Genomic DNA, 21,325 nt, shown 5'->3' on the forward strand with positions numbered 1-21,325 from the left:
CCCCCTTCCTTCCAACCACGCCCAGCCACGTTACTCCGTGTCTTGCAGATCCCACCCCGTAGCACCTTGCAGCCATCTGTCCATTTCCGCAGCACACTTGAAGCTGCCCATTGCAGGTTCATGTCCATCAGCTAGCTCCCAACAGAGTCCCACGGGGTCTCCCTTGGCAGCCATGGTGACCTTCCTATAAAGATCCATGCCTCCACTCAAAGCCTCCAACTCTCTCCCTGTAGCTAAGTAAGTTGAAGACACACTCTGAAGTCTGACCACCCAGGCCCGCCTCCTCCACCCAGGCCCTCCATCCTTTGGACCTGATTCCTCTTCCGATACTCCAGCCTCACTTGTTCACTTGAGCAAACCTCGCTCCGTCTCACCTCCGAGCTACTCCAACCGACAGATCATAGGAATCAAACAGAAGCCCAGAAGGATAACTTGGGATACCTGAGAATTTAGTACAAAAGTAAAAAATCAAAGTCTAGTGCTGGAATGACATATCCGATTATTTGGGAAAATAAAATTATAATTTCAAGTCTCATCCCAAACTAAATTCCAAATGGACTGAAGAGTTAAAGTGAAAAGGAAGGAAATGAATGACAGAATGAATGAATGGAACCATCAACTTTCTGGATGAAGGAGGACTTAGTTCTAAGTATAAAAGTAACAAAGAAGTCACAAACGAAAAGTCTGACAGATTTTATTATTTAAAAATTTTTAAATTTTGCACCAAAAAATAACAGTAAAACTTAAGGGCAACGTGTAAACTGAGAAAGAATATTTGGAATTAAAAATATGGATGACAAAAGGTTCACAACTTTATTTACAAGAGAGCTCTAATAAGTCAACAGGAAAGATATGAACATCCCACTAGGAAAATAGGCAAGAGTCATTCTGTCATTAATTGACTATTTTCTCAAAAATAAAATCTAAAAAAATCTGTGAAAACATGTTACCTTTAGTGGTAGTCCAAAAACATAATCAAAGGCACATACTGTAAGGATGCAGGTCTGAAACTGACTCCATGAAACAACAGAAGGGCACACATTGCCCAAGGCAAAAGGGACCACCCTTGTAACATTCTAAGGGCGGGCCTAAAGATGGAGGCTAAGACTAGCCACGCCCTACCTGAGGGTCCTGGGCCCACTCTGTGATTGGTCAATACTCTAAATGTTGTGATTGGGTCCCGCCAAAAGTAACAAATACTCTAGGCAATGTGAATGGTTAAACCTGCTGTCAATAATATTGTATAATAATGATTGGATCACTGTACCTATGTCACAATTTCCTGTAACTCCCCCTTCCCAAACTCATAAAAGCCCTGCCCCACCTTTGTTCCGGGCTCACTCCACGTGGATCCAGTAAGTCTGTGAGCCCAAGTTTAGGCTGGCCGGGCCTAAACGTAATAAAGCGCTTCGCTTTTGCATGCGTGATTCTGTCTCCCAGGTAATCTCTGGTTTTAGGGGGCGATATTAAAATCTGGGTACAACAATACAAAGGTTTATATTCAAGGATGTTTTTGTAGCATTATTTATTAGCAGTTTAAAAACCTTAATTTCTAAAAAATAAAGCAATGATTAAACAAGTTTTGTAACATCATGATAAGATTGTTATATAGTATTTTAATCACGTTTTTAAAGAACATTTAATGGTGTCAAAAATGTAATTACATAATAAGTTTTAAAAGGAAGCTTAAAAGTACAAAAAAAGACGAAAGAAAAATCAAAATGATAACATTTCAGGGGGTGGAGCATGGCTTTTTTCTTCCATCCCAATATTTGTATGTATTTTCTAAATCTTCTACAGTGAGCATGTACTATTTTTATAATCAAGAAAAAAGCTATTTTTAAAAAAGGAAACAAAGACTATACCAATATGGGGAAATGCTTGTTATACCAGGCAGAGAAAAGAAGACCCAAGGAAGCCACGAGGGCTTTTGTTCACTTACTCAGAGTGACAGCAAGGTTGATGTAACACAGAATAAAATCAAATGTACTCTGTCAGTCAAGTCAATGTAAAAGTTAAATATCAATGAGGACATGGGGATTGAATCCACATATACCCCTGACAGGTGTGTTAATGGCAAAACCTCCGGAAGGAAGGAAGGAAGGAAGGGAGGGAGGGAGGGAGGGAGGGAGGGAGGAAGGAAGGAAGGAAGGAAGGAAGGAAGGAAGGGAAGGAGGAAGGAAGGAAGGAGGGAGGAAGGAAGGAAGGAGGGAGGAAGGAAAAGAGGGGGGAGGGAGGAAAGAAGGATGAAAGAAGGGAGGGAAGAAGGAGGGAGGAAGGAAGGAAGGAAAGAAGGGAAGGGAAAAGAAAGAAACATATAAACATGCTTTGCTTTATTGTGTATAACTGACATACAATGTTGCATTCCTTTCAGCTGCACAATAGTGACTGAACAAATGTATCTATTCCACTCCACTCACAAGCGCAGCGGCTGTCTGATGCCACCCAACACTACTAATTGACTCCATTCCTTATGTCGGACCTGTTATCCCTGACTTACTCGTCCCATAACTGGAAGCCATTACCTCCCACTCTCTGCCCCCGACAGTTTGTTCTATTTATGGTCTGTTTCTGCTTTTTGTTTATCGTTTGCTCTGTTTTGTAGATTCCACGCATAAGTAAAATCATAAAACCTCTCTTTCTCTTTACATTAGATTCCTGTATAGTTAACGTACAGTGTTATATCAAAATACAAGGCTCCTGCACAGTGAAGGAAGCAATCAACAAAACTAAAAGGCAACCTACTGAATGGGAAAAGATATTTGCAATGATATATCTGATAAAGGGTTAGTATCCAGGATATAGAAAGAACTTATAGATGGGGTGACTGGCTGGCTCAGTCCGTATAGTACACAACTCTTAATCTCGGACTCATGAGTTCAAGCCCCACATTGGGCATGGAGCCTACTTAAAATAAAAAATAAAAATAAAATAAAAAACATAAAAAATAATTTATACAACTCAACACCCAAAAAACAAATAATCCAGTTAATGGGCAGAAGAAATGAGCATAAGATCTCTCTGGAGGGCAGTCTGCCTCCATCTGGAAGAGCTACAAACCGACAGCTCTGCCTCCTCGTAACCCCTCCCACCCAGCCTCTCTCGCAAATGCGCAGTCACACAAGGGGACCGTCACTACAGTACTGTCTGCAATATAAGACAATGGAAATGACCTAAGAGCCCCAAAGGACATAAAAAGGGGAAACAAAAAATATGACACGTTTGTATAAATAAATACCACATGGCAGTTAAAAATAAGGAACTAGATCTGTGACACCATGAATAGATTCCAAAATCCATGTGGCGGAGCACAAATGCAGAACTACAGTAGTGGACGTACATAAGCTTAGGAATCTCCCAAAACAATCTACAAGAAGGTTTTAGGTTTTACATGTATTCCCATTTTACAGATGACTAAACTGAGGCACAGAGAAATTAAGTCACCTGCCTGAAGTCTCACAAGCTGGTGAGTGACAGAGCCAAGACCTGTACCCCAGCAGCCCGATGCCACAACACGATCGTGACAGTCACATAAGTTTGAAAGGACATCATGCATGTGGATTCTTAATACACAGAAAAAAGTATATAATGTTTCCAGATGCCGATCTATGGATGTGACAGTATTAAAAACACTGACTGAGAAAAAACACAACACATCACATCTATGGATGGGAAACAGGCCAAGAAGGAGTGATTACAGAATTTAACTTTATGATGTCATTTCTTTTATTTAAAAAAAAAAAAGCTCAAAAAGTTTAAAGTAGAATTACCATATGACCCAACAGTTAGGCTTCCGGGTATAGACCCCAAAGAACTAAAGCAGAGACTCAAACAGGTATTTGGAGACTCCTGTTCATGGCAGTATTATTCCTAGTGGCCAACAGGTCCAAGTGCTCGTCCACAGATGAATGGATAAACCAAATGTGGATAAATAAAATATACATACAACAATCTTCAATCTTAAAAAGGAAGGAATTCTGACACTCTACAACATGGATGAATCTTGAAGACATCTCACTAAGTGACAGAAGCCACACACAAAAGGGCAAAGGCTATACAGATCCACTTACCTCGGGCACTCGGAGTGGCCAAATTCAGAAAGACAGAAAGTAGAATGGGGTGGCTGCCATGGGAGGGGGGAGGAGTCAGGAGTCGGTGTTCAGTGGATGCAGAGTTTCAGTTTGGGATAATGAAAAAGTTCTAGAAATGGTTCGTGGTGATGGTTGTACAACATTATAAATATACTCAATGCCACTTAATGGTACGCTTAAAAATGATTAAGATAAACGGCGTCTGAGTGGCTCACTAAGTTGAGCATCTGACTTTGGCTCAGGTCATGGTCTCACAGTTCATGAGTTCAAGCCCCATGTTGGGCTCCGCTGATAACTCAAATCACTGCTTCAGGTTCTGTGTCTCCTTCTCTCTCTGCCCCTCCCCTGCTCACGCTCTCTCTCTGTCTCAAAAATAAATTTAAAAAAATGATTAAAATAATAAATCTTAGGTATATTTTACCACAATGTCTGTGCGTGCACGATGGTGGCCATTGCCACTTTGCTGAGAGAGAGAGAGCACACGCAGAAGGAAGGACAGAGAGAGAGGAGAGTCCCAAGCAGGCTCCACACCCTCAGCACAGAGCCCAAGGCAGGGCTCGATCCCACAAACTGCTAGATCATGACCTGAGCCGAAATCAAGAGTCAGCCACTCAACAGACTGAGCCACGTAGGAGCCCCTATTTTACCACAATGTCTAATAAGTTTGGCAACAAAATGTTAACAACTGTCAGGTCCAGGTCATCAGTACTCTGAGGCGGCCATGTCATTATTACAAAAAATCAAACAAGCAAGGAGCACCTGGGTGGCTCAGTCGGTTAGCATTTGACTCTTGATTTTGGCTCAGGTCATGATGTCACAGTCCATGGGATCGAGATCCAGCCCCACATCAGGCTCTGTGCTGACAGCATGGGACCTGCCTGGGCTTCTCTCTCTCCATCTCTCTCTGTCCCTCCCAAACGCATGTGCATACTTGCTCACTCTCACGCTCGCTCGCTCTCTCTCTCTCTCTCTCTCTCTCTCTCAGAAGAAATAAATAAACTTTAAGGAAATCAAACAAACAAAAGAGCCTCTGGACAGCAGACAAGGCCTTGCAGGCAGGACACCCCCCCCCCTCCAGCTGGCTCAGGCCCTTCCTTCTCTTCCCTCCCCTCCTACTTGTGGTTGCTATGGAAACAGGGCACCTTGGGCACCGAGAGCTCAGCCCAGGTGCTGCTAACTCCAGGAATAATGTCAGAGTATGAATAAAACAAAAGCCCGATCATCCAGGCCTCACACACACACACACACACACACACACACACACCTGCACTCCTGGTGGGTTTACTACTGAAGCTGTGTCCATGCATGTGCCCGCAGTGATAGCGCCCGCCTGCACCTGTCAGCAGCAGGCCTGGGACTGGGCGCATACGTGCCCCATTTGCCCCTGCAGTATGCCTGCATCTGTGCGGGCACATCACACGGGTGCATGTGTCCACACAGCCCAGCACTATGATTACTAATACCGGAAATACTGTAGCAGGTAACACTTAGCAAGCACTAACTACCAGGCACCGTGCTCCATGCCTGGATCATCTCCTGGGAACCGCACAATGGGACCCACATCTGTGATCCCCAGATAAATGAGGCACAGAGAAGTTGTACAGCTTGCCCGAGGTCACCCAGAGCACATGAACCTAACCACTGAACCTAGACTGTGGGAAGAGGAGCTTTAAATGTCACTGGTTCCCAAAGAGCCACAAACACAGCTGCCTCAGAAGCACCACCTCTGGCCCTGATGAGGCCCAGGCCTCCCAGGCCCCAGCCAGGCCTAGGGACGCAGACTCCCCAGGGAGGGTCTACACTGCGGCCAGGAGTGGGCACCCCTGATCCAGCCTAGGCTGAGCTGGCAGGAGGGTCTGGACAGGACATGGCAGGGTGAGGTCCCTTCAAGTCCTCTTTCTGGATCCAGAAATGTGCCTGGGAGAGTCTGTAGCCCAAAGATCCTCAATTCCAGGTGGGGTCTAATGGCAGCAAGGTCACCAGCAAAGTGGCAATGGCCACCATCGTGCACGCACAGACACACACACACACACCTCAGGGCAGGGCTCCAAAAGTCAGTTATGTGGCTTTGCGGCCTGCCAGGCACGGATTTCCGCCCACTCCACCCTCTAAGAATGAGCAGGGCGTGGGATGGAAGATGACTCTGCGGTCACCTGCTGGTTCCAGCTCACCCCAGGCAGGGCGGGGTCAACCACCTCACCTAAACAACCAACGGTGATGGTGACGGTGATGGTGACAGAGCTGGGCTGGGCACCCCAGAGGCTCCCACAGTCTCAGATTTCAAGGGGAGAGGGAGCAGGCAGAAACCACAGGACCGCCCTAGGGCAGGAAGAAGTAAAGGCATTTCCTGCTAAGGGAACAACATAAGCAAAGATGTAAAGGCATCAAGGCTAAAAAGTGCCAAAAAAACAGCAAGTCACACCATCTGGCTCGGAGCTTAAGATCAAGAGGAGGCACAGTTGTAAGAAAAGGGAAAGAAAACAACCCACCAAAACCCTAGAAATGTGCTGAGGCACAGAGAAGTTAAGTAACTTGCCCAGGTTCATCCAGTGGGCGGAGTCCGGACTTAAAACATAGGCTGCCTGACTCCAAAGCGCATGGAGTAGCCACGAGGACGAGGACGGAGCTCACTGGTGGGCAGGCTTCTCCTCTGGGCATATTCGAGAATGCTGTGAGGTGAGCCCGGCTAGGCCTGAGCAGTGGTCCTGCCCGGGGTGGGGCAGCGCTTCTACCCCCACCCCTGAAAACTCAGCAATGTCTGGAGACATTTTTCACTGTCCCTGCGAGGGGGCAGGTCGCTAGTGTCTCGTAAGCAAAGGCCAGAGATGCTGCTCAACATCTACAATGGACAGGACAGCCCCCAAAACAAAGATTTATCCAGCCCAAATGTCAGTAGAAACCTTCTCCCAGAGCGACTCAGCCACCTGGAGCCCATTTTAACACCCAGCCTGACCAGAACGGTTGACCATCAGCACACCTGCTCGTTCCTCGGGACTGGGGTTCCCAGAGACTGCTGCACATTAGAATCACCTGGAAATTGGGGCACCTCGGTGGCTCAGTCAGTTGAGCATCCAACTTGGGCTCAGATCATGATCTCACAGTTAGTGATTTAAGCCCTGCTTCAGGCTCAGTGCTGACTGCTCAGAGCCCGGAGCCTGCTTCAGATTCTGTCTCCCTCTCTCTCTGCCCCTCCCATCCTCATATTCTCTCTCTCCTCTTTCTCTCTCAAAAATAGATTAACATTTTAAAAAGTTAAAAAAAAAAAAAAAAAGAAAAGAATCCCGATGCTGGGTCCCCCCCGCAGACATTCTGATTTCCAGCTCTGGAACTGGGTGTGACCCGGGCACGAGGATCCTTTAAAGCCTCCCAGGTGACAGCAAAGTGCCAAAAGTCTAGGAACCAGTGCCTTGAGGGAGGGGAGGAGCAAACTATGTGCTATGGACCAGAGACCGTTAGTGGAAGCTAATGCCAGAAAGAGAGGACACTGGAAAGTCAACAAGACCAAAGACTGCCCAGCCCCCCACCAGCTTGGGGCAGGGACGGTCCCCACACCAGCGCCCCAGGAACAAGACTGTGTGCAATCAGCACTAACAAAGCCTGCCATGGGCACAGGAAGGGCAGAGCTGGAGACGGCTCTGGCGTGATGGCTTAGTCAGAGCTGGCAGAGGCCTGAGGAGGAGGTTAATTAGAGAGCCTTTGTCAACTGTCTGGACAGGAGATAATGGGCCTGAATCAGGAGCAGAGTGGGAGAAAACCTCGTGACCCAGGGACTTCACAACCCGGCGGCAGAGAAAGAACTGGATTGGAAGCCAGGAAAGGTTAATTGAGAGTGAGCGTGGTCTGGGGACAGAGCAGGAAGCGATCAGTCAGCAGCTGAAGATGGAGGTGAGCACCTGGGAGGCAGTGACCTGGGACAGGGACTAGGGAGTCAGCCATGGGGAGACAGGGAGCTGGAACCTGAGAGGGATGACAGCACCAGATCAGAGGTGGCCCACTGGTGACCCCCTGTGCTGAATCTGGCCTACAGGGCAGGCCACACGTGGCTTGAGTTAGCTGTCAAGACTTTTCCTAAAACTCCAGATTTCCAGCCTCTCTTGGACAGTGGAGGATCTGGGGAGATAGGCAAGCGTCCCCCCAGACGTTGATATGTGCCCCCAGCCCCCTGCCTCTGGTTGTCTTCAGCCCTGCCAGATCCCTACAGCCATCAGGCCATCAGGCCCATCCTCAGAAAGAAGAGACGTGACAACATGCTGAGCCAGAAAGCAGTGCTGACAGAGGGGCTCCTGGGGGAGCAGGAAAAGAGCCAGGGGCTGCACAGAGCCAGACAGCTCTGCCCTGGTCCCGCAGCCCCCCCCTCAAGTTAGGAATACCCCCACTTGGGGCCTCAAGTACTGATCTGTAAACAAGGAGGCTGATGCCCATGACCTTTAGTTGTCCACCCTCATGTCCACTGGGCTCCTGCAGGCTGCCCAGGTCAACCCTTCTGGCCAGGCTTTGAGATGAAGCCTAGAAAACCTGACTCTTTCCAACACAGATTACCCCAGGCAGTGATAAATTCCAACTACAGCTGAAAGGGCCAGGGATGGCCAGCCGCGGTGGGAAAGAACAGTGGGAACAAGAGCCACCTTCCAAAATCTGAAAGGGTGTTGGGTGAAAGCAGGATTAGCCTCGTTTGGGAAGCGATGGGAGACCAAGGAATGGTAGCTACAGAGATTCCAGATGAAAAGAATGGTCATCTTTGAACACTCAGGATGTACTGTAATAGAATAGGCATCATTACAAAGTAATGAGCTCCCTGTTACTGGAGGTAACCAAGCTCAGGTTCAGGGACTAGTTTCAGGGGCACAATGAATTCATATAGTGGCTAATCTGACTTTTTATTTCACGTTCTGAGATTCAAAGATTCCAGAGATCTGGAGATCTCTCTTAAAGGCTCCCACTTCTCCCACTGCTCCCAGGGAAAGCTGTTGGGGATCAGGCTCTGGACTCTCCTTCTAGAAAAGAGGGGCCTAGATGGTCTGGAAAAAGCACAGAATACCCACTTTCCTTGCTTTCCTTGCCCTTCAGCAGCCCAACAACTGCACAGCCAGACCTAGCAACCCCTGCTGCATGGCCCCCATCCCAGCAGAGCCTCACCAGGACCCCCTCAGAGGGAGAGGGGAGGGCTAGCTCCTGGGGGAGGGCCCTCCCCTCCCAGCACAAGCCAGAAGGGTCGTCTACATCCCCTCCCTACGCTTCCATCCCCACGCCCCGCTCCCAGCCCCAGAGGGCCAGCAGGAGGAAGGAAATCAAAGCAAGAACCCCCATATCCCCAGGCACCTCTAAGTGCTGCCTCGGCCCCTCTCCAGCAGGAGCCTGTCTGAGGGCAGTGAGGGTCACACCCAGGGGTCCACAGTGTATGGACAGGAAGCACATGGGATGGACAACGTGGGGAGTCAGAGCCTCTCCTCTCTTCAAAGCCCATTGGAGCAATCCTTCCCCAGCCCAGGCCAAATCCAGCCCCTGGTCAGCCAAGCAGAGCCCTCTGGCCTCCTCCCCCACGGGACCCAGAGCCTTCTCTTCAGGCCAGCAGGCCTCTGGGTCTGGGGAGACCTGTGAAGAAGCTCAACCTCTTTCAGGGAGTTGAATGAGATGAGGGGGCTCCCCCAAGGAGAGCTGGGTCCAGGCTGGTGGGCCCCAGGCTGCCCATCTGCATCGCACTGTCCTGTTTGCCTGCCTTGTCCCCCACAGTAACACACTTAGCCCCGTCCCGTGGGATCAGTAAGGACCACTCAGCTCACCAGCCGCCTGGCAAACACCCCCACAAGGCCGCAGGGATAGGCAGAACCCCTCCTGCCCAGAGTCTCATACCCACCTCAGAAGGGCCCAACGCACAGTGCCCACTGGCCAGAGCTGCCAGCCAACTCCCTGCACATCCATCACCAGACACCCACCAGACCTGGTCAAGACCCAGGGAACTGCTTGGCCACCAAGAAACCAGAACAGGGACTCACCAGGGCCTCCTAGGCATAGCAGGGACCAGCCGGGATGAGGGCCAGGAACACACAAATCCCTGGAGTTTGCAGACCCGGCTGCCTGGCAAATGGCACCTCCAGGTGCATCCTCGGTGTCTGGCGATGAAATCAGGCCACAGCCCAACTGCCAGCTGCGCACCCGCCCGCCTTGCTTCTCCCCGTAACCACTCACGCCCTGAGACTCCAGATTCCAAAAGAGACATGTTCGTGGTTACCATAGGAACTTGCTAAAGCCAAAAAAGGCACCACACAGTCACCCACATGGGCCCTCAAAGCTCATGTCCACCTGCACGCACACACATGCCTACACACACCTACACACACCAACACTGTGCTCAGGCTCAGGGCCACAGGGCGTCTGAAAGTGGGTGCCCTGCATGCGTGGCCCAGCCTGCTGCTGGGCACAAGGGCAGTGGCACCAGCCAGTGCTTACCTGGAGCCCCCCTGCCAAAGGCACCCTAGAGCTAAGCAGGTCTGCCTGCAAGGTCAGGGAAAGGGCACCCCCTGGCCTGTTTCCTGGCCACAGACCATCTCTTGTAGCCTTTCACATTCCCCTCTATGGTCAGGGGGAGGGTAGGTATGAGGGTTAGGATCTAAACCAGCCACGTGGAGAGGGGAGAGGGGAGAGGGGAAAGGGGGGAGCAGAGATTATGTATTCAGAGCCTATAAATAGGCTCCCCCCCTTCTCCATAAACGGGACCCATATCCACCCAACAGCTCATCCAAGAACTTGAATGTCTTCACCTTGACCCCTCCCTTGCTTCACCTCCCACATCCAATCTAATTCAGGCTGGGGAGACCACCTCTTCGATAACTCTCCAATCTGTCCCCTCTCTCCAACCCCACTGCCCTGCCCCAGCTTCCAACCTCTCCAGTGAGTCAGCAGAGAACAGCCAGGAGACCCTCAGACTCAAATCTGGGTCCTACTCTCCTTAAAACCCTCCAATGGCTCCGGGAGGAAGCCAGCTCAGCCGTCCGCACAGCTGTCCCATTCTGCCAGGGGCCGCCCAGCCTGCCCCATACTCCCCCATTCTCCCAGCCCAGTATTCCATCTGAGGTAATAGCCCCCCCATTTCTCACCTCACTGTCTGTGCGCTGTTGCTGCCGCTCTCTTCTGCGGGCCGACCTTACTCACCCTTGGACACGGCTCAGGCATGGCCAAGTCTGCAGGAAACCCCTTCCATCCTCTCGGAGACATCTCTGCCAGACTTCATCACACTCCCCGGCAGTTGTCTGACTGTATGTCTGCCTGCCTGCAGGGCTGTAAGCTTTCATGAGCAGAGACTGTGTCTTTTTCATCTCTGTCTCCCCACCACCTCCAGGGCCTGGCACCGGGCTTGGAATGAGGTGCCCAATAATTATGAGCTGAACTGATGCAGCATTCTAACCCCCAGAACAGCAAGCTCCCCCGTCCTTAACAACCCAGCAAACTCTCAGCACATGCCCTGAGTGTGTAAGAGGAGGTGACTAAGGGGGCAGTCCCAGAAGGTTCTAGAACATCTTGGTGGTACCTGAAGGATTCTTGTAATCCACAGTAAACAAAATCCTGGTGGAAAATGGGGAAATAAATTGGTGATCATGGCCTTACCAAGGCATGGAAAAAGCCACTGAATTGGAATCAAGGGGGGCCTGTGGAGTCATGGGCTTTCTGGAAGGAAGGCTGGAAGGCTGGAGGCAGAGACGATGCACTGACACCTGGGCCCTCTGCTCTCTCTGCAACATGAGCGTGTGGCCTTGCCAACAACACCATAAGAGCTAGAAGCAGATGCCTGTAAAGGAAATCTTCTAGATTTGGTGTGTAATTCTCACAGAATGGGGATGCAAGCCTTGAGTTTAAAGCCCCCATCCTGCAGGAAACGGGGCTCCAGCCGCTGCCATCAACCGCCCCAGAGGCCAAGAGAAGATGCGCTAGGTCTGTTCCTGCCCTGTGGTCACCTGCTTCTAATAAAATGATGAGTTCTTAGCTGGCGAAATCTGAACCTAGAGCAGGAATGGCCGTGAGGTGTCGTCTGGCCGAACCACAGGACAGCTGCGATGCTGCTCTTAGCCAGGCCGCTGGGAAGCCCGCTCCGCCAGGCCCTCTCCTCCCTCTCTTGAGGAAGAAACAAGAGGACATAGTCACCTCCAGGCTTCATCACATGCTTTCTCTCTGTTCAGAGATGCCATTTCTAATGACCAAGAGCTGGGACAACCCATTAGAAAGGTGGATTTTGGGGGCGCCTGTGTGGCTCAGTCAGTTAAGCATCAATCATGATCTCACAGTTTGTGGATCCGAGCCCCACGTCAGGTCTGAGCCTCCCTCAGATTCTGTCTCCCTCTCTCTCTGCCCCTCCCCTACTCGTACTGTGTGTGTGTGTGTGTGTGTGTGTGTGTGTGTGTGTGTGTCTCAAAAATAAATAAACATAATAATGTATATTAAGAAAGTTGGATTCTGTTTCCTACAAGGTTATGGGTTCTGACTTCCTCACCATGAGGAGTGTGACTGCTGCTGGCTGAAGCATGGCTCCCAGCCTTTGCAGCGGACACACGCATGCACACTCCCATGCACGTGGACCTGCCCATCTCCTTCGTTAGCAAAGAAGCAGGGGTCAACAAGGGAGGGCAGGGCAGCAGAAAGGAGTAACGGAAAGTTATCTAGGCTCCCAGCTCAGGTCCTCACCCTCTGGATGCTGCTTCAAGGATCTCCATGAGCAACTCCTAGATACTGGTCCTGTCAGCCTGGGCTCTCCTCCGGGGGAATCTAGTCTATGGCTCAACTACTGCAGTTGACTAAGGGGTCAGCCCCAGAAGGTTCTAGAACATCTTGGTTCTAGAAGGACCTTATAACCTTCTCCCAAGCTGGCCCCAGATCCATCTGCTGATTCTGCACGATAGGCTAACCATCATGACCCATAACTGAATCATTCACCAAATCTAGACTGAGAACCTGCCATGTGCCAAGCACGATGTTAGATGCTAGGAAGCCAGAGATGAAATGTACAAAGCCCCTGTTTTCAAAGACATTCATTCATGCATGCACGTGTTCACTTTTTCAACAGTGAGTACCTGCCATCATCGAGGTCCTCAGAGAAAGACAAAAGGACAAAAGTCATGAAGGTAAACTAGAATGTCAAAGCTACAAGAGAGCAGATTAGACAGTAGCCCAACAACCCTCCCATTTTACAGATGGGGAAACTGAGTCTTGGAGAGGTTAACCATTTGCCCATCAGTTGGGCTGGGACTATAACTGACCTCCCAACTCTTTCTCCCATGTGCCCTGCCACCACCACTCTCTCCACTGCTCCTGTGTGGTTCCATGCCCCTGCACCACCTGCCTGTGAGGGTCCTCATCATCCAGGCACCAGACATGCCACTCAAGCCGGGCCTCCAGCAAGGGCATGTGTGGTAAAGGCAGAGGTGCGTTCTGTGGCCAAGGCACCGAGACTAGGTACACAGCCCCCGAGCACAGAGGGGGTAAAAAAGAGTGAGAAAGCAGAGTGGGCAGGGAAGGTGCTGAGAACCATTCAGCTCCAGCCCAGACGAAACCAGCCACAAAGTACAGACCTGGACTCAAACCCCAGCTCCACGACCTCCTCACTGATGACCTTAGCCAGGGGTCCTAACCTCTCCGAGCCTCCATTTTCTCATCTGTACCATGCAGAGAGTAACGGCAGCTGCTCCAGGAGGCCGTTGTGAAACCTCAGGGAAACTGTGCAATGACAACTTAACAGTAAGTGCTCAGCAGTGGCGAGGCCAGGACCCCCACCCTCGGAGCTGGATAGCTCAGGGACACCTCCAGGAGGTGCGTGGCTGACTGTCTTTGTGTCGAGAGCACCAGGTCCCCAGAGAAAGAGCTAAGGCAACTGGGAGCACTGGCCACAGCGCAAGGGTGTTTGGTGCTCAGTGAAGTCACTGGGCTACACTAGTAGGAAGATGTCTCACCCAGAAGAGGCAGAAGGAAAGTGGCACCCTGGTGCCTAGGAGAGCTGTAGCCCAAGTAGTTGGCTTCCTAAGGGACATATCAGCAGGGCACCTGGGTGGCTTAGTTGCTTAAGCATTCGACTCATGATTTCGGCTCAGGTCATGATCTTACTTTGAGTTTGAGCCCTGCTTCCGGCTCTGCACTGATAGTGAGGAGCCTGCTTGTGATTCTCTCTCTCCCCTCTCTCTGCTCCTACCCTGCTTGCTCTCTCTCTCAAAATAAATAAATTTTAAAAATGTTAATCTAATGGACATATCAGCAAGCACGGCCATACCCTGGGCATCCAGACAGATCTCCATATTGGGGACTATCAAGGGAGGGGAGGGAGAAGGATGGAGGAACAGGTACTGAAATCCCTTTTAGGCCCAAGGGTAGTAGGGGTGGCTAGCTTAAAGCTTTTATGGTGTCTGTCCAGCCCACAAGCCACCTTTCCTCTTGGGAACTAACCCCTCCCACAGAGAGAGGTGACCACAGCAGCCATATTTTATCCATAAAACTTCATCTCTCCAGCTAAGCTGATTGGACCAGGGGTACACAACTGACCCAAGCTGGGCCAGTAAGATTCTCTCTCTTTTCCAACAGTTTTATTGAGATGTAATGTATACATCATACAATTCACCATTTTAAAGTGTAAATTCAATGGCTTCTAGTATGTTCACAAGGTTGTGCTGCCATCGCTACTATCTAGTCCTCGGACGTTTCTATCACCCCACATAGAAGCCTGTATCCTTTAGCGCTCATCCCCCAACAACTCCCCAGCCCTAAGAAACCACGCATCTATTTTGTGTCTCTATGAAGTTGCTTATTCTAGACATTTCATATAAATGGAATCATACAATATGTGGTTGTTGACTTTCACTTAGCATAACGCTTCCAAAGTTCATCTATGTTGTAACATGTGTCAGTATTTGATTTCTTTTGATGGCCAAATGATATGCCATTGTATCAATGTGTCACATTTTGTTTACCCATCCATCCATTGATGAACATTTGGTTTGTTTACACTTTGGCTATTGTTTATTAATCATGCTGCTATGAACATTCATGTTACAAGTTTCTACGTGAACATACATTTTCATTTCTCTTGGGTATATTCTTAAGAAAGGAATTGCTGGTCATATGGTAACTCGGTGTTTAACCTTTTGAGAAACTGTCAGATTGATTTCCAAAGCAGCTGCACTATTTTACATTCCCAGCCGTAGTGAACAAGGGTTTCAGTCTCTCCCCATCCACACCAACACTTGCCATTATGTTCTTTCCGATTATAGTCATTCCAGTGGGTGTGAGGTAGTATCGCACTGTGGCTTTGATGTCTATTTCCCCGATGGCTAATGATGCTGAACATCTTTTCATATGCTTATTGTCCATTTATGTATCTTCTTTGGAAAAATGTCTATTCAGATCCTTTGCACATTTTTTAATTGTGTTGTCTTTATATTGTTGAGAGCTCTTTATGTATTTTAGCTTTAAGTCCCTTATCAGATATGATTTGCAAATACTTCCTCCCACTCTGTGGATTGACTTTTCACTTTCTTGATGGTGTCCTTTGTAACACAAAAGTTTTTAATTTTCATGAAGTTCACTTTATCGATTTGTTTTTGTTACTCATGCTTTTGGTGTCATATCTAAGAAACCACTGCCTTATTCGAAGTCACAAAGGTTTACTCTTATGTTTTCTTCTAAGACTTTTATAGTTTTAGCTTTTACATTTAGTCTTTGATTCATTTGGAGTTAATTTTTGCATATGGTGTGAAAGAGGGGTTCTGTTTCCTTCTTTTGGATGTGGATCCAGCTGTCCCAGCACCAGCCGAAAGACTACTTTTCTCCATTGAATTGTCATGACACGTTTGTTGAAAAATCAACTGACCACAAAATTTCTGGACTCTGAATTCTGTTGTGTTGATCTGTTTGGCTATCCTTACACCAGTGCCACACTGTCTTGATTGCTGCAGCCTTGTACTAAATTTCAAAATCAGGAAGTACAGTCCTTGAATTTTGTTCTTCTTCTTCAAGACTACCCATAAGTTTAGGAGTGCATGAGTGGCTCAGTTGGTTCAGCACCCGACTCTTGATCTCAGCTCAGGTTATGATCTCATTTCTTAGGATCAAGCCCCACATCAGGCCCTGTGCTGACAGCATGGAGCCTGCTTGGAATTCTCTCTCCTTCCCTCTCTCTCTGCTCCTTCCCCACTCATATACTTTCCCCCACTTTCTCTCCCTCTCAAAATATATAATCTTTAAAAAAAGAACAAAAAGACAGCCCTTAAACTTCCGTACAAATTTTAGGATCAGTTTAGCAATTCCTGCAAAGAAGCCAGCAGGAATTTTGATGGGGAGGCTCTCCAGCTCCTGTTCAACCCCTCCCGAACTGAAGCTCGTTTCCTCCCCCGGGTTCCCTGAGACACCCTGGGACCTTTTCTGTAACCCCCTTGTGTTTAATCAGATTACACTGAGTTTTTCTTTCTTGCAGTCAGAAGAATCTTAACCAATTACAAGTAAGAACACAGCCCTACACACTGTCCCAAACAACCATCACAGTACTATCTCCCCAGGACCAAAGCCCTCAGACTGTCCCCCGGATACCCAATCCCAACACTGGTCAGTGCCCCCAGCCCTTCACTACACCTTGTAACTAGTTCCCTTCCAGGTTACACACACCATCTTTACCCGTTAAACAGGCTCTCAATTAATGCTTGTGAAATTGAACTAAGTATCCCAAAACACACCAAAAGAAACATTCCTACCACTCCATCCCCCTTAGTAACTCTGCTTCGTGCCTAATTCTCATTCAATACACAGATAAGAAGCTCAGGGAAAATCAGGCCTCAGACATAGGATGCAAAAACTGAAGTCTGGAGAAGTCAAACGCCTTGCCCATAAGTGACGATTTTCCCTGAACACTGAGCCGTGCTGATCATACCCCACATCAACCAGCATAGGCACAGGTGCACCCGTGGTCCCGTCCTATCTTCAAGAGCTGCTAGAGAAGCAACCTCCTCCTGGCAGTCTTCCAAGACCACTCCCACTGCAGAAAGTTCTCAGAAGGCAGCGACTGTCTGCCACTCATCCCTGCCCTGCTAACTGCTCACCTCACCGTCCTAAGCAAAACAGGCCCAAGTGGGAAGTAGCTTATTCTCACCCCCTATCTGCCAACTCTCAAGACTGGCTGAGCTCTGCCCGTGGACACACACCCAGGGCATACACAGCCAGCGCTAGCAACTAAATGGCATGGCAGAGGGGGCTGGCCTGGAAAACCTTTCAGCTGAGACGGGGTGTCGCAAGCGGGCCGAGCTGCCTCTGAAGGAGAGCACTCATTGGAGGAATTTCGCGTGCACCAGCTTACTCATACCTGGCAGGATAATATTTTGGGCTAGTGACCAATGCTATTTTTGCCTCCTAGAATTTCCCTCCTTTTCAATTCACTCAATTGGAGCAGGTGGCTGGTCAGTACTCATTGCCGAAAGGGATGAAGACAGAAGCCGACGTTTTTAAAGTCGGAAGAGGGAGAGGGGATCAGGATGTAAACACAATGGTTTGGTGAGAAATACACGTGGAAAAGGAGCGAAGACAGTGAGGGAAGAGCAGGTGGAGGTTCTGGGAGAGAGGTGTGTCTGCTCAGGGCTCCCAGACAGATGAGCAGACATATGGCCCATCGCAGCAGACAAGTCCCAGCCCCCAGACCTGGTGCTGAAGCCTCAGAGAGCCGCAGGGTTGGGCCCATCAGGATGACATTTGTCTGGCAACAGATGACTCAGTGACCAACTGACCGCACGCACACTGGAGTATTTGATGAGGCTCTAGAACTATGTGGCACACTTTTCCAGGTAGGTAGGAATGCGAGAAAGCCTGATGGAACGGGGGGTTCATATAATCATCAAGGGGACAGGAAATAAAATTATCTTTCTCATGTCCACGTTATGGCCTAAAAGACAGGACTGTACACATTACCATCAATCAGGCGCCTGCTGCTTCCATGCCGGCATGCCTGTCTCCAGACGCCCCAGGAATCGAGAGCCTGGTCCAACCTCTCCAACCAAAGCCCCTAAGACTGAGACGGAGCATCTGACAAATGCTACAGCCCCACTCAGGTTCCCCACAACTCAGGGGGAAACGAAGGGCCCAGAGGGGCTCTGGCCTGCCATCATCTCTGATCGCTACATAACAGGAAGTGACTACTTACTTGACCTTTAGGCTCGCCAGCATGGTCTTGTCGATCCTGCCAAGAGAAAAGCAAGGGCTTTGGTCAGTGCCGAGGCTGAAGGCTACCACCTAGCATCTGCTGGGATTGTCCGTTGACCAGTCTAGGCCACCAGACCGGCAGGGCCCTGCAGGGGAGAGCCGCTCCAACCTGGAGCTCTGCTGCAGCCCAGGAAGAGAGGGCTGTGAGCTCTGGGAGGCTGGAGTCACATATAACCCTACAAGGCAGGTACTGTTACTCTTCCCAGTTTAGAAATGAGGAAACAGGGGCGCCTGGGGGGCTCAGTCAGTAGAGCATCCGGCTTTGGCTCAGGTCATGATCTCGCATTAGTGGGTTCAAGCCTCGCGTCTGTCTCTGTGCTGACAGCTAGCTCAGGGCCTGGAGCCTGTCTTCAAATTCTGTGTGTCTCTCTCTCTCTGACCCTCCCCTGCTCACACTGTCTCTGTCTCTCTCTCTGTCTCTCTCTGTCTCTCTCTCTCTCTCACACACACACATACACACACACACACAAATAAAGAAATGAGGAAACAGAGGTTCAGGAGGATAACATCAGTGGCCCAGTCTGAATCCAGGTTCCCACTCCAAACCCAGAGATCCCTTTGTATACAGCATCTCCCTTCATTGCTCCCGCTCCACGAGAGGCATCTGCAAGCCAGCTGCATTGGTCACTGGAGGCTGGACATTCAACACATCGACATTCCCTGGGCTTCTGCTTTGGAAAGAGGCCAGCACCAGGACCCTCCTGTTCTGGGAGCTGCCAGGCCATGCAAGCAGGCAGACCCAACTCGTGAGACAGAACCCAACGGCAGGCTTCAGGGTGCATGGACAAGTGGGAACTGCCAGGCATGGAGCTCAGAGCAGGGAAGATCACACTCACAGCAGGCTCTCCTGACAGCCAGCCCCTCCGCCCCAGGCTGCACCCACCCTTGTTGGAAGACAAGGCAGTGCTGCTAAGCGTCTATTTTTACCCCGTGCATATGCCAGCCCTTATGGCTGGTAAAAGAGGCCCCTTCCTCTCTCCAAACACAGAAAGGTGGGTGAGATTCCCACTGTCAGTATCTCCTCTTGTTTAGGGGTCACAACCACCGGTGTCACACCACCCCCATGTCATCAACACCACCACTGTCACCATCACCATCAGTGTTACCACACCTCCGTGTCAGCATCACCCTCCGTCTCACCACCATCCCCTGTGTCACCATCACCATCAGTGCCACCCAAATCACCGCCACGTCCAGGATGCTCGAAACCCTGGAAAGATCTTTCAGCCACCCAATTCTGTCTGTTCAGCTCTGCCACAAGCTTCCATGCACACGACTATCAGGACGGGATGGGAGCAGCGTCAGGGGCTGCACGGGGAGGACACAGAGCTGCTGCAGCAATCATGAGTCGGCACCACGCTCCTGAGCTGGGAGGTGGGACCCTTTCACTCTGAGTAAACTCCCAGCACCTTCTGACCTCACTTCTCAGCAGCAAAACAAGCCATACCCCAAAGCTCCTGGCCCAGGTCCCCCCGGCTTCTTCCCCACTGCACCCTGGGCCCTTTCCAGGGAGCCTCCACAACTGGTTCCTCAGGGTCTCGTGGGGCCCTAAACCCTCAAGCACACAGACAAGCCCCCTTTCCCATTCAGCCCACCAGAGGGGGGAGGGTGAATCCAGGAGACCGATGCCCCCATTCTGCTGTAATATTTGTAATCCAGAACTACCGAGCTACCTAACTGTAACCTCAACAATAAGCCCCTGCATTTCATATTTTCTCAAGGAATCCCTTTTAATTCTTACGACATCCTGTGCATCAGGTGGAAATCCCCCTCTTACACATGGGGAAACTGAGACCCAGAGAGGGGAAGTGTCCCATCTGAGTTCCTCAATGAGCCAAGGTGGAACCAGCACTAACACCCAGACTTCTGGTGTGGCCCCCTCCACCCGCACACCACCCAGTGACACTGTGGGTCACAGCAATCCCTGGTCCAGCCCCCACATCCACACCTACCCAGCAGTCCGTCCACAGGGTTCCCATGCTGGGGTGTGGCCCTGGGAGGGCGGGGCCTGTGGCCTTGGCAGGGCTGAGACACGAGATAGGCCAGTAGCTGTGAAACCGAGCTTTTCTCTTTCAGAAAGCCAAACTCCCAAGGTTCTCCCTGGCACTCTCTCTCTCCTCCCCACCCCCACTCCCTCTCCTCACCTTGTCTTCTGCTGATGCCACTGGCTATCCACCCTGGCATGCAAAGGAGCATCTAAAATACCAGCCCCCAAGATTCTGTTCACCGTGTGGAGTGGACCCAGGCTCCAGGGATCTGCACATCATCTCCAGGCGATGGCTGCCCTAACCCTGCAGGCCCACCAGCAAGCCCTGCGCCCCTCAGACTCAATGAACCGCTACCCGATGCCTGTCATGGGCAAGAAACACTTCACTTAATCATTCCATAAGCACATACAGAGCGTGTACATGTGCCACACAGTTCCTTGTTCTGTTCCACGCTTCCCAGAGAAGGGTGGGTCTCAGAGGGTACCCTCTCATGGCCTGGGCCCTGCCCTGTAGCAACCCTAGCCAGCCTGACTAGGAAGCAGACAAGGTGACTTGGACCCAGACCTCACGCTTGGGGCAGGAACCCCTTTGCCCCGCCGTCAGGAAGAGCCTGTAAGCAGGCACTAGGCTACACTGTGCCACCTCTAGCATCATCTCATCCTCGCTGTCCCCATCTGCCAAACATGGGGCACCCACAACCCCTCCTGCCAGAGGATGGACGGCAAAGAGTCTTCAAAGAGGAGGAAAAGGGAAGTCAGATGCTGCACACACAGAGAAGCATAATCAGCCGGAGAAGCGGAGCCCACCTCCTTCCCGACACTGTGCCCCCTCCTCTGTCTCTCGTGTCTCTGTCCCCCTTCAATTTGCCCACCAGACTCCACACCAGGGCACCCCTGGCCACCCTCCCTGCAGCAGCAGCAGGAATGTTTCACAAGGCCCCAGGCCCACAGGCTGAAAGGAAACCGATAATGAAAACCACTAGACCCTGTTCCCCAGCTGAGGAGAAGCTGCCAGCGGCTGGTAACCATAGAC

The 21,325-nt window shown here is 50.3% G+C and overlaps 1 protein-coding gene and 1 long non-coding RNA gene across 4 annotated transcripts in view; one reads left to right on the plus strand and one right to left on the minus strand.

Moving 5' to 3' along the window:
- Positions 1-21,325, minus strand: part of RAP1GAP2 (RAP1 GTPase activating protein 2) — a 199,338-nt gene that overhangs the window by 161,094 nt on the left and 16,919 nt on the right. For 2 of the 3 annotated variants that reach the window (XM_029927518.1, XM_029927517.1), the window contains exon 2: positions 18,247-18,282. In XM_029927518.1, the coding sequence (XP_029783378.1) occupies positions 18,247-18,269 (23 nt within the window). In that variant the 5' untranslated portion in view covers positions 18,270-18,282. Of the gene's footprint in view, positions 1-10,084; positions 10,219-18,246; positions 18,283-21,325 lie in introns of those variants that run through there. The other variant, XM_029927519.1, reaches the window with a different exon arrangement.
- On the plus strand, positions 1,980-2,636 carry LOC115281865. Its single transcript, XR_003904435.1, has 2 exons — positions 1,980-2,065; positions 2,375-2,636. It is a non-coding gene; the product is annotated as an uncharacterized LOC115281865 (long non-coding RNA).

The sequence above is a fragment of the Suricata suricatta genome, chromosome 17 (assembly GCF_006229205.1).
Source record: "Suricata suricatta isolate VVHF042 chromosome 17, meerkat_22Aug2017_6uvM2_HiC, whole genome shotgun sequence".
In the NCBI taxonomy this organism is placed as follows: Eukaryota; Metazoa; Chordata; class Mammalia; order Carnivora; family Herpestidae; genus Suricata; species Suricata suricatta.